At 45.1% G+C, this 14101-nt stretch overlaps 1 protein-coding gene across 1 annotated transcript in view; it reads right to left on the bottom strand.

Moving 5' to 3' along the window:
• Atxn2 (ataxin 2) overlaps positions 1-14101 on the bottom strand; it is a 98125-nt gene that overhangs the window by 4622 nt on the left and 79402 nt on the right. The window contains 3 exon segments of the mRNA XM_028855660.2: positions 4112-4165; positions 7347-7479; positions 8059-8243. Of these exon segments, the coding sequence (XP_028711493.1) occupies positions 4112-4165; positions 7347-7479; positions 8059-8243 (372 nt within the window).

Genomic DNA, 14101 nt, shown 5'->3' with positions numbered 1-14101 from the left:
CGGAGCTCCTAATAAAGCCCGGAGATGAACCTGCCCACCCCATCTTGTTCACTAGAACACCACCAAAGGAAACACGATGACCCTCTTAAAATGTGATCAGAGACAAAGACCCAGAGGCAGCTCGCTCTCGATCTAGTATGGGCTCCACCCTGGTACCAAACAAGATCAAGAATTAGATGAACCCTGCCTTCACAACAGCAGGCTGAGCATGAAAAGCCTGGGAAGGTCTCACTGCTCCTGTAACTCTGGACAGCTCGTGGGTTCAAACTTCACAGTGAGAAGATGGAGTGCTCTCAAGTCAAAGGTCTATCAGCCGGACCCTCAGCCCTCCACGGCAAAGCTGTCACACCATGTTCATGCTCTTCAGATAATGTGTCAGCAAACACAGATGGAGTATGGCAAAGAAGCAAAAACAGGCTCAGCAAAGCTCCTGAGAATGGCCAGCATGGAGGACTCCGGCTGCATACCACCTCAGTGGGAGAGAGGGTTTACGGACAGTAAACAGTCCTTGTGTGCCACAGTGCAGGGCACTCTACTCCCAACAGTGTGGTCTTGAATGGTGAATGCATCTCAGAGGGCAAAGCAGAATGCCAGAGCTGGGATGACCTGTGCACCAAACCACAAGGCCACAGCTGTCACCGATGTTCCCCAGTATCCAGGTTAGACTGATGGAGACAGTTTTGTTTAGACCCCAGTCAAGCTTCCCAGACTGGTAAGAGTCAACAGACAGACACGGTAACGAGAAAACCACGGCAGTCTAATGTCGGGTGTGTTTCTGTAAGTCAGGCAGTCGCTGTCTTCCAACTTGCTGGATTGTTCAAAGCCACCCTTAACCAGCACGCACTTAAAGCTCTTCTTCTTGGAGACAGGATCTCCTATGCCCCCTAGGCTGCTGGAGGATGATGACTGCTCTAAAAGTCCATTTTTAAACCACATACGTTAAAACCTCTTCCGCTGTTTAATGTTTCCTTTGTAGCAATGCTAAATCCAACCAAGGGAAAGAAATCCTCAAATTCTACTTAGAGGGTTTTATAAAGACAGTTGGTACAGAAGCTCAAGAGCTCTGAGATTTCATTAGTAATTAATTCCTAAGTATTCAGAACATTAAAAAAAAGAGAGAGAGAAGGAAAAGGCGTAGAGACACAGCTCGAGAACAGAAAGGGAAAACAACAAGTAACTCTGAAGGAAATGAGGAAAAGGCTGCACTCCCTTCGCCATGGAAACACAGCCACCGCAGTAACAGTGATTATGTCCATCAGTCTCAGAATATACAAGTCTTGATTCTGCCGGGTGGAAAGATAATCAAAGATTCTTATTCCTTTCATACCTCAAGTTGGCCTGGAACCCACCATCCTCCTGACTATCACACACACACACTCAGCCAGGGTGAAATGGCTTTACTACTTACTTACATTTTATGCTGAAGATGGAAGTCAGAACATCCTGCATACTGAGTACATAGTCTACACCGAGTTAACACCCCTAGCCACGTTTGTAAAATGTAGTCATCGGAAGGAGGCCTAATGGAGCCTCAACTCTCATTCTGTCCTTCAAACACTCACATCATGTCGCTCAGGATGACCTTGAACTTCTAAGAGAACATCTTGCCTTAGGTTCTCACATGATGGGGTTATGATTTTGCTCCCACACCCAGTTTTAAATTTTATGTTTATATACAAGGTCTTGCTACATTGCCTGGCTAGCCCCAAACTCTTAGGCTCAACCAAACTTCCTACTTTAGCCTCTTGAATAGGCAAGGACATACATCATGTCCAACTTTTAACTATGTATTTGAAAACCTTAAAATTATTATTGGTGTGTGGATGCCAGGAGGCGGGGGTAGAGGAACGTGACAGGGTTTTTCTGTGTCAGCCAGCAGAGCTGGTTTTCTCCCTCTACCTCTCCGTGGGGTGCAGGCTTGAACACGGTGAACTTTTACTGTCGAGCCATCTTGCTGGCCCTATAGATACTTCTTTTAAAAAGATTTATTTTTATTGTCTATAAAAACCCCAAACTGAAACCGAGCTCACCTTCCTCCTAAATACCAGGTAACAAGTCCTTAGACGTAAAAGGCAGAGCTGTGAGAGGCAGAGCAGAGCTGGAAGCAGCACTTTCAGAAGCATCGCTAGCAATGTTTCCATCTGCTTAGGTGCTGGCTCGAAGCGTTTAAACAAGCCCCTCACAGAGTAACTCCCTTGTGAGAGCCTGGAGCAACGGGAACCCGACAGTCACTGCACACTAACAGCGAAGTCAAGAGACACAGAGTGGGGAGAGGGAATTCTAAACCCAGGGAAGACAGGTGGGAGAACAGAGATGGGTGAAGACAGGAGAACACGGAGAATGAGAGCACAACTCGGGAGAGCAGGGAACAAGGGTCTCAGCGTAGGGCAGGACTAAATGGTTCTGCTCTACTGGTTAATCTGAGGACCTGGGAAGTTAAAAAGACCGAAGCTCTGAAATGGCTATTCACCAGCTAACCCACTACTTAGAAGGCCTGAGCAGCCTTACGAGAGCTGCATGAGAAGAGGACAAAGTGTTTCTTGACCTAAATATTTACAATTCTAAATATGCCATCAGCCAAAAGATGTTTAACACTGACTACACCTAAAACCGGTCTCCTAAGTTAAGATGTTAACAGAAGCAACTTCAGTCCATAGGACCACATGTTTGACCTGTAACAGTCTGTCATTTTGATCATGGATGCCAAGTCGCAGGTGCTCACCAGCACTGGAAAACAACACGGACAAGAAGCAGGACACGATCCTCCAACTTCAACACTAATTCTGAAAAGGGGATATGACTCAAGGAGGACATTTCAGGGGGAAGGGAATAAGAGACACCTAACTAAACCCTGGGGAAATGGAAGTGGAACACCATGGTGACTACAATCCCCACTAGCAGCTGGTGGATTTTTGACTCCTTGAAAGTCAGGAGGGAGCTATGCTCAGGCTGTTAGTGCTCAGGGAAGATGATTAAGGACCTTCAGCCATTGACCAGGACAAGGACTGTAACAGACAGCAGGATGGTGAGGAGAACTGCATGTGAAAGCTGTCCTCATGGTACAGTCAACAAGACTTTCCACTTTCCCAAGAGCATCTTTTTAAAGGACTCCATTTGTTAACTTATCCCGGGCACCAAAAAAAAAAAAAAAAAAAGTAACTTATTTTGAATAACAAGCCTTGGCACAATTAATGAAAATTTAAGGTCAAAATGTTTCCAAAACCCTGTACCTTATGATTAGCAGTCATGCCAAAATAACCCAGAATTTACTCCCTAGTAGAAAACAGTTAAATCTCAGCATTCTCTAGAACTCTTGTTTCATACAAAGTGACATCAGCAGCATACATTTCTCAAGGGTCTGTACTACCAAACTCCGTGATCTGCTCTATTTGAAAACACTGCCCCCAAACAGGGAAACCCATCTATCAACTTCACGCAAGGAAGGCGGCAGCCTAGACCTCCTTCTGTTGGCTCCAAGGCCTGTGCTTCCAGAGGTCTACTCGTGCTGAGGGAAGCTCCAGACACCCCACCATAGCTGCTCCAGGTACTCTAAGCCGCTAGTCATGAAAACACAAACAAGAAAGAACTGCCTCTCCAAGTCCATCCTCCACCCTCTGCTACAGGAACCCCAGTGAGGACACTTCTCTGTCGCCAGGACACTACAAAACCAGGGATTAAGCTTTACACTAAGTTTGTGGCTTGTTCAAAACAGTATTAGTTGTTCAGAAAGTTTCCCTGAATAAGGTATTTCCCACACAGTTACACTCTTGCTTTGTATGAAAAAACTGCTTCCGAAAACAACTCAGCCTTTCTTTGTCCCCAGCCTTATTAAGACGGGCCAGTTTTCCCGTCAAAACTCGGAATTACGCAAACACAGCCACAATTTTTTTTTTTTTTTTTTTTTTTAAAACTAGGGAATAAATTCAGGGTCTAGTGCATGCTAGGGCAAGTATTCGACCACTGAGCTACATACATTCCCCGGCCCCGACATGCATACTTTGAATGATTCTGTCTAGCAGAAGGAAAATACTCTCCAACAAGTTAGCTATTTTAACATGTATCGCTTAGTGTTTACTGTGTAATTAAAATTAGTATAAAAAACCCAACTCACTGGCAAAGTAGAAAGAAGGGCTTGTCTCCTTGTTGTATGGTAATTTGGGACATGCTGAATTTGGGAAATAGAAAGGTACATTAGCCTCTTGAGGTGTGCATTGCTGATGTTCTGGAAAGGCCGACACATTCAGTGATCTTTGTACTGATGCACGGTTCGCCTGGACAAGGGTGGGTGCCCAGCACTGTAAATAAGCATTGCTGCAGAGATTTACAAGCGAACAGGACTGAACCGGAAGGCTTTCCTTCTGTACTGAGGGAGCAAGTCCACACGCTGACTTGCTTAAATAAAAAGAATAAGATTATTATCTGATATAGAACCATTCACTGATAAAAAGACCAACATGGCATCCATCAAACAGCCTTGATATAAGCAGGACCGAGGTAATGCAATATTTAAGCAAATTCATGATATACAATTTTTCACAGCAACACAAATGTAATTACAGACCCTGGTAGTGAATCCTAAAGTTCATGATATAAAAATATGAACACAAGCCGGGCAGTGGTGGCACACGCCTTTAATCCCAGCTCTTGGGAGGCAGAGGCAGGTGGAGCTCTGTAAGTGTGGGGCCAGCCTGATCTACAGAGTGAGTTCCAGGACAGGTAAGGCTACAGAGAGAAACCTTGGCCTGACCCCCCCCAAAATATATATGTATATATACACATATATACATATAAACACAATATTTATGTTCATTATACTTAAAAAAACTTATCTGCATTAAACCACATGTTCAAAATATTCAGCTGAGTGTGGCTATACACACCTCCAATCCCAGCATTTGGGAGCCAGAGGCAGGTGGATCTCTGGCAGTTCAAGCCAGCCTGGACTACATAGCAAGTTCCAGGCTAGCCAGGGCTACATAGAGAGCCCTTGTCTTTGGAGAGGTAGAGGTGGACAGAGGCAGAGCACACTCAGTTCTTCGTCTCATTATTGTTTCTGGAAATGAAACCATTGCTGGATCCCAACTCAGATGAGCAGGGGCCTGATGTGAGGGGCAGACGTGAAAGTCACTTCTTAGGAGGGGAGAAGCAGCAAGATGAGGTGCTAACACAAGTCCTTTCTTAAGAGAGTACAAGGTCACACATGCTGTAGCCTCCTTGTCAAGAAGGCCCTTGCCTTGACTACACCAGTAACCACCAACAAAAAGGAGATGCCAGATTAGCACCAACAAGTGCGGCAAAGCACCATCACATCATCAAATCTGGAGTTAGCTACAAGTCAATGTAATTCGATTTCTTGACATATCAAATACATACTTTTCCAAGGACATGGACTTAAAATCAGCATTCCCATACAACAGTTCTCAGACAGTATTTTGGCATAACTGACCAGAGGAAGAGCCAAACTACCTAAAATTACTGGAAGGTACTGACAAACTTGTATGAACAGATTGTGATTGCAAAAAAAAAAAAAAAAAAAAAAAACACCCAAACAATGAATTCCCTGGTGTTCTTTCAAGGAACTGCAAGACCGAGCAACCCTTCTGCAGTGCTGCCCTGGCCGCCACAGTGGCTGTTCCTAAAAGCACTGGAAACTTCAGCTCCAGACTTTGCTCTCATCCAATGGGGGCATGCTAGAAAACAGGAGGGAAGAGGTGGTTCTTCTCAATCTGCAGGAACCACCAGTGTCCACAATCTCATCAGCTCGCCACCCGAGCCTCTAACAAGCTGGAAAACTGCAGGAAGGCCAGGAAGAGGATCACCAGAGTCTTTCCATACAAGGGCTGATCTGGTCCCAGGGAACACACACATCATGATGAAAACTGAAACCAGGCCAGGCTGTCACTTTATAAATCAATTAAGGGGGACTTTTGAGACAGAATCTTCTAGCCACTCAGACTGGTCTTTGAATTTCTGATCATCCTGTTTCCTGATGTCCACAGGGCTGAGATTTACATGCTCACCATGCCAGGAAAACAGATGGACTTTTTTGTTTGGTTTTTCAAGACAGGGTTTCTCTGTGTAGTTTTGGCACCTGTCTTGGATCTCGCTCTGTAGCCCAGACTGGCCTCGAACTCACAGAGATCCGCCTGCCTCTGCCTCCTGAGTGCTGGGATCAAAGGCGTGCGCCACCATTGCCCGGCCAAGTGGACTTCTTGAAAGCACAGCAGACTTCAGAATTCTATAAAGGCAGATGTTTTCCATGGCATATATCCTAACTCCTAATGAACTCCAGTGGCAGGTGTGTACTGCTTGAATGCATGTATGTGGTTAAAAATACAGTAACAACACTCAGGCTGTCCAATCCTAATCTCAATCAACCGGCACAATGTTACAACCATCAAGAAGGATCAAAGAAGTGTTTACTAGAACCTAGAAATGTAACTGTCCGACATATGCTCAGTAAGGCACAAAACAACAACACCACCACTAGAAATACAACGTCTGTACAGCTGCATGTATTTTTCATCTTAGTCCTACAGTGTGCACTTCTCAATTTTATGAATAAGCAATACTCATTATGAACACAACTGTGTGTTTGTTTTGGTGTCATTTAAAGCTGGGACAAGCACACAAGCACACTGTAAAGTGGCCGGGTGGTGACAAGGGGTAGAAGCAGGGATGGTGGCACCCCTTTCCTGCAAGGCTTAGGCAGCAGGGTAAGCGGAAAGACCCTACAAAGATACTCTAAATTACGTCATTACTTTTTTGTTCCTTTCAAAACAGGGTCTTACTATGTAATACCAGGCTGGCCTCGAACCCCCAGAGATTCGCCTGCCTCTGTCTTCCTGAGTGCTGGGATTAAAGGCGTGCGCCACCACACCTGGCTCATGTTATCTTTTTTTTTTTGGTTTTTCAAGACAGGGTTTCTCTGTGTAGCTTTGCGCCTTTCCTGGAGCTCACTTGGTAGCCCAGGCTGGCCTCGAACTCACAGAGATCCGCCTGGCTCTGCCTCCCGAGTGCTGGGATTAAAGGCGTGCGCCACCAACGCCCGGCATGTTATCATTTTTTAAAGGAGAAACAAGTCAAGACAGGAACTACAGGTACAAAGTACAAATGGTCATTTGTTTTTGTTTTAAGACTCTCAATGTCACAGAGTCAGGTTACTTTTACTTCTTGTTTTTAAGGGAGGTCTCTACACTGCCCAGGCTCGACTCTAACTCCTGGGCTTAGATGATGCTTCCACCTTAGTCTCCCCGCAAGCAGCCAGGATGTAGGGTCCCCCCAGCCCACTTATCTCAGGCTATTCCTAAACAGAGAATCTTCCCAGACAGTGAAATGCTTCTTACCATACATGGCATGCGTCTGCTCATGAGCCCCGAACTGAGCTGCTGAAGAAGATACTAAACCAGGCTGTGCATGTGCTGCTGGAGCCATCATTCTGGCACTGCCCTGTATGACAGGGCTGTACACGTGGGGATGCTGCATTCAGACAAAAACAGACAAACACATACATAAATAAAAAAATCATACCAAAATGAACCATGTGGATTTTAGTTAAGATTCATGGTGTGTGTGTGTGTGTGTGTGTGTGTGTGTGTGTGTGTGTGTACACGTACACGCGCATGCACTAATGTCTGTGTTGGTGCTTGAAGAGGCCAGAATAAGGCATCATCAGATCCCCTGGTCCTGGAGTTACAGGAAGCTGTAAACTGCCATGTAGGTGCTGGGAACCAAACCTGGGTCCTCTTAAGAGCAGGAAGTATTCTTCACTACTGAGCCATTCATCACTCCAGCCCAGTCAGTTCCTATTCCTACCTTCATGGTTCCCAGAATGAATGTGGTTCACATATATACATGCAGGCAAAACAATTATACACATAAAATAAATCATAAATCTAAAACAATTACTATAATTCTAACGTTCAGAGAAACATAAAAGGCTCCAACTCCTTAACTATCTGATAACATTAAACAAAGCCAAAAACTCCATAAATATGTGACCAGCCAAAATGAGCTGTTTTTCTCAAGAGTTACAGTGAGTGAACCCTCCCGCCTTACCTGAGACTGATAATGTGGCACATGCTGAACTAGAGGCTGATTGGGAAACTGCTGAGGGCTGTAGGCGACGTACTGAGTGGAGTAAGCGGGTGGGGTGGCTACAATGGGGGGGCCTGCCGCTGAGGCAGGGTGCATCATGGTGCTTTGATGATGCTGGTCTTGCCGCTGTTGGGGCATATTTGGTACTGCAGGGAAGAAAAAGAAACACATGAATAGGAAACGAAGCTTCCTCAGCACAATGCATGCACCTGTGTGATCTGACTCTGATCCTGCCTCACACGGCTCCCACCCACCTTCAGCCACTCAGCTTACCATCCTGCTCTCATCCTCAGGAATATGACCCACCCTTCAGAGTTCAGCTGGTCAAGTGGTCTTCCCTTCACCTGGCTTTCATCTCTAACATAAGACATAGTATCAGGATGGGGGAAGTGTGTCTGATACATTTTATCATGTGTTTGAAGGGCATGAAAGTTCACTTCAGAAGAAAAATAAGAATGACAATACAAATCCAACGCCTACCACTCAATCCCCTCTTCACTTCCCATCCCGTGTGGATTTTGTCAGGACCCCGGGAATGCTCGACAAGCCCACCAGTGAGCTACACCCCAGCCAGCCCTCCTCGTCTCCCCCAACATCACACACCACCAAGGGCACCAAGTAGCAGGATTTTAATTAACATCCCCCATGCGCTTTCCACATTCCTACAAGGGTTCCTTTTCCAGATAAATGCCAGCTAAAAGCTGCGCACACCTTCCACCCAACACCCAGGAGGCAGAGGCAAGAGGATCTCCATGGAGTGCTCACACACACCCACTGTATCACCTGGGCCTTTCTCCCACAAATGCCTATCGGTTGTACACCTGTTTCTGATGTCATGCTAACTGAGGGGAGGAACTACATGCCTCATTAGGGGTACGGCACCAAGAACATATAACATGGCTTGTTCACTAGGTGAACAGAATCAAAGCAACTATCTATGTATTTATTATTTTAAATTTTTAAAAAGGTTGGCTGAACATTTAATGACTACTGAAATTTATGTTATCTATTTAGAAAGTAAACTTGAAAACAGAAGAAAACAAAATAACGAATTTTCCTAATATAGTCCTGGCAGTCCCCATGTTAAAAGGTGCTGAACTAAATACTGCGGAGCTAGTGGGAGGCTTTCTGGCAGGCACGAAGTGGTGAGTCCACCCCGAGTACCACACAAACCAGCAGAACTGGTGCACACCTGCACAACTGTGGCACAAGGAAGGTGGAGGTAAGACTAGCCTGAATTCAACACCAGCATAAATGCACTTTTGAGGCTGGTTGGGATACATAACCCCTGAAGATAAATACATTAGAAAAGAAACAAGCAAACAAAGCCCAGAGCTAGTCATGCATACCCGACCCGTACAGAGGATGTTCTCCTGACTTGGCTGTAGTGGTTCCTACAAAACTGAATGTCTGTGCATCTTAGGTCACACTTTATACGGACCACACTTGAACCATTCCCCATGTCAGGAGCAATTCTGCCCAACGCAGCCCATGTGGCAGTGCCTGGAGACGGTCTGAGTCACTGTCATCAAGGTAAGTGGGGGGTACAACTACGAGGGTCTAGTGGTTGCCAATAAGCACCCCAGTCCACAGGGGGTTTCTGCCCTGTAGAAAAGAACACCAGCCACAAATGGCAATGGTGTCAGGGTGAGAAAATCTACTTTAAGCCTGGCATAATGGTTGCAGGCATGAAGCTCAGAACCTGAGTACAGGAGGCAAGATCAGTAGTTCAAACTCCACACAGCTACAAAGAACTGGAGGCCAGAGCAGACTCAAGGACTCTGTCTTGAACAAAACAGAGGTATGTGTGTGATCTACTTTATGTTAATTCCCTGACTGGCATGTGTTCAAACATAAATCTACCAGCCTCACAGGATGCACAAAAGGTAAATGTAATTTATGACGAAGGGAAACTGAGGTGTAGTTTTATGCGAAGTTTCCACTGTCATGCAAGAAAAGGTCTCTTTTGTATGGTGTGTGGAATTTTAGAACCAGCACTTGACTTTGTATATTTGAAAGATATTAGAAACACCTTTGTCCAGCACCTCAGTTTGTTCAGGAGCGGCACAGCAGTGTAAGGATACAGTAAACACACAGGCAGAGACAGCTGCCTTTGCAGGACTTTCTAAGTTATGACTTAGAAGATACAAAGTACTGATATTCCCAAAACAGCAGTTTAGAAGGCAGATACTGAGGGAATGCATGAGGCCCTTTACTTCTACACAGAACAAGTTTATTCTTGGATTTTCAACTCCATGAAGGGAGACAATCTCCTCTAGGTTAATTTCTATCTTTACTGAGAGTCTAGTAAAAATGCTAGCTGGAAAAATATACAGTTCCTTAAGTTGATAATGCTCAAAGCATACAACATATTTTTTATCTTTAGAGACAGCTTTAAAAGGGCACCTCCTTTTCATTTGCATATGGTGTGCAAAAAAAAAATGAGGGGGGTAGATATAGGGTCTCATGTAGCTCAAGATGACCTTGAGCTTCTGATCTTTCTGCCTCAGTTTCCCAAGTGTTATTAGAACTATAGGTGTGTGCCATAAACACAATGAGGTGACATGACCCACCTCCACTGAAAGAACATGCACCACTCATAACAGCATAGACTGAATAAAACAAGAAACAAAACCCAAAAAAGCCCTATAGTCTGTGATTGCGGCAATTTGGGAGGCTGAGAAAGGATGAGTGTGTGAGTCCCAGGCTTCCTGGAACACAGAGGCAGAGAGCAAGGCTATCCAAGACAACTTCAATAACTCTCTCCTCCTCTCCTCCCCTCCCTCTCTCCCTTCCTTGTGCTTTGATTGCCATACATGAAGCCCTGAGTTCAATTCTCAGATATATCTTCAACACCAGGGGGAAAATAAAAACCAACTTTGTTCTGGAAATTACTATTATGTAGTAATAGAAGTTTCCAGGGCTGGAAAGCAAGTAAGACTCCTTAAAACAAACACTACCCAAGGATACAATCAACAAGATTCAGATGCTGGCAAGAAATTAAAAAATGCACTCATTGGACTTAGAGACCAGTACTAAAGCTGTGGGCGGGGCAGGAGGAGACTTGGGGCTGGCAGCAGCTACTTCCACACAGGAGCAACACAACAGGGCAGCTCACAGCCACCCGTAACACAGCCCCAGCAGACCCAACACCCTCTTCAGACCTCGGAGGGTATCAAGCATGTACTTGGTGTATATACATACGGACAGGGAGACAAATACATGACAATGAATTCTTAAAAAGTAAAATAAATAAATTGGGGGGGGGGAGATGGAAAGGTCTGTGGTTAAGAGTGCTTGTTGTGAGACGCTATCTAAAAAAAAGAAAAAGAAATTAAAAAGCACTTGCCAGGTAATAGTGGCCCATTCCTCTAATCACAGCTCTAGGGAGGCAAAAGCAAACTGATCTCTCAGTGTGGTGTACAGACTGAGTTCCAAGACAGCGAGGGCTACACAGAGAAACCCTGTCTCAAAAAACCAAAACAAAACACAAATTGCAGCTCCATGGGATCTGACATCCTCTATTGGCTTCTTCAAGCAACTGTGTGCATGTACATACACATATGCATATAAACACACACACACACACACACACACTTTTGAGATCTGAAGAAATGGCTCAGTAGTTAAGAGGTCTGTTCTTTCTAAACCCAAGTTCAGTTCACAACACCCATGTTGGGCAGCTTATTACTAACTGGTAAATAAAAAGAAGTGGTCACTAAAAAACAAAAACTAAACAACCAAACCCTCCCCCTCCACACACTGATTTCATCATAGAGAAAATCTAGTGCTGACCAACTATAATTCCAGGACTTGGAAAGTAGAGACAGAAGGAAGAGAAGTCCAAGGTCATCTTAAACTTCAGTTACTCCAAGGCCAGCGTGGACTACATGAAGCTACCTCAGTCAATGAAACACCTGCTGTGCACTATTAGAGCCGGACACCAGACCTACAGCACCAGGGAAAAGAAGGTGTGGCTGGCACCTGTCACCCTACAATCGGAGCCAGGGAGATCTTTCAGGCTTGAGTTCTAGGTTCAGTGGGAGACTGCCTCAAAAACATGGTGGTCAGACACTTTGCTCGCATGACAAAGAAACCAAGTTCTGTGGCTGGATGCCCTTCCTTAGTCAGTGTGGTGGTTTGAAGGAGAGTGGCCCCATAAGCTCATGTATTTAGAGTCTTGGTCCCCAGCTGATGTACTGTTTGGGAAGGATTGGGAATAAGTCCTTGCTGGAGGAGGAATCTCCCTGTTGGTGGACTTTGAGGTTTCAAAAGGCCACACGAGGTCCAGTCTGTTCTGGTCTCTCTTTATGTGGCAATCCACAAAAAGGACTTGAAGGAGGCTTTTGCTTTCTGCCTGCTTGCCATCACTCTCCATGGCAAGTTTCATTGTCCTCTTGCTGAGGCATTCCCTCGCGGTTGTTAGAATCTACTTCTGGATCCTACAGATGAAGACCAGCTGCTCCAGGAGTCCTCTGGGATTAAACACCTATCTTTCTCTCAGGGGAGAAGCCTTGTTGGACTACCTGAACCGCGTGTGTGTGTGTGTGTGTGTGTGTGTGTGTGTGTGTCCTCTGCAAACAACCTAAGGCCAAGAGCTAGTGCCAGTGGTCCAAAAAATGTGAAGTAATAACCCTGTGGATCTAGGCAGGCAAGCATTGTGATCACTTCTTGTGACAGCAGATCAACATTTAATTTCTTTTAGCACCCTAAGTCTCAAGTAAGAAACTAAGAGGGGAAATGAATGAGAGGGTAAAGGACTGTGCAGGGCTTAGTGAACACCCAAACCCACGTAAGGTTATATGAAGCAGAGGTATCTGGGGTCTCATCTAGCACAGTGGACAAGCGAAGATGCTCTGCCAAACCAGGTGACTGCTGAGTACTGTTTTTGACCTTTATGCACACACACATGCGAGTACGTATGTCTTAGTAAACATTTTACAGTAGTGGCTGGAGAGCTGGTTCAGTGCTTCTGAAAATGACTGGTTATCCTTCCAGAGGACCTGACTTAGACCCCCAGCACCCTCATGACAGCTCACAAGGGGATCTGATGTCTTCTGGCCTCTGCAGGTAGTACATAAACATAGTAGAGACACACATGTAGACAAAACACTCATACACATACACAAAAATGAAAATAAAGATTAAAATTAAAAAAAAAAAATTGCCTGGCGGTGGTGGCACACGCCTTTAATCCCAATACTTGAGAGGCAGAAGCAGATGGATCTCTGTGAGTTCGAGGCCAGACCGGTCTACAGAGCAAGTTCCAGGACAGTCTCCAAAGTTACACAGAAAAACCCTATCTCAAAATAAATTTTAAATTTACAATGTTATTCTTTTTTTAAAAAATTATTTATTTTTATGTGCATTGGTGTTTTGCTGGCATGTATGTCCATGTGAGGAAGCCAGATCCCCTCGAACTGGAGTTAGAGACAGTTGTGAGCTGCCATGTAGGTGCTGGGAATTGAACCTGGGTCCTTTGGAAGAATAGCCAATGCTCTTAACCACAGAGTCATCTCTCCAGCCCCTACAATGTCGTTCTTAATTAGAAACATCAATATTAATTTGTTTTTCCCTTCGAGACAGAGCTTCTCTGTGCAGCCCTCGCTCTCCAGGAACTTGCTCTGTGTACCAGGCTGGCCTCAAACTCAAAGATCCACCTGCCTCTGCCTCCTGAGTGCTGGGATTAAAGGCGTGCGCCACTACCTGTCTCCAATATTAGTCCTTAAATCTAGTTTTTGTGGTAGTTCCCAGTTTTGGTCACTAAAAGGAGCTACAGGCAGTGACTCACTAGTGAACACACCAAATGACTAGGTTCCAAAACACAGTTCTTAGTAAAAGGAATTGGGGTGCTAAGTGGTGGTAGCACACACCTTTAATCTAAGTACCCGGGAGGCAGAGGCAGGTGGATTTCTGTGAGTTTAAAGCCAGTGTGATCTACAGAGTGAGTTCCAGGATGGTCAGGGCTACACGGTGAGATCCAGACTTAAAAACAAAATACAAA

The sequence above is a fragment of the Peromyscus leucopus genome, chromosome 23 (genome assembly GCF_004664715.2).
Source record: "Peromyscus leucopus breed LL Stock chromosome 23, UCI_PerLeu_2.1, whole genome shotgun sequence".
NCBI lineage: Eukaryota > Metazoa > Chordata > Mammalia > Rodentia > Cricetidae > Peromyscus > Peromyscus leucopus.
The sequence above is the reverse complement of the archived record's forward strand: the minus strand, read 5'-3'. Positions and strand labels throughout refer to the sequence as shown.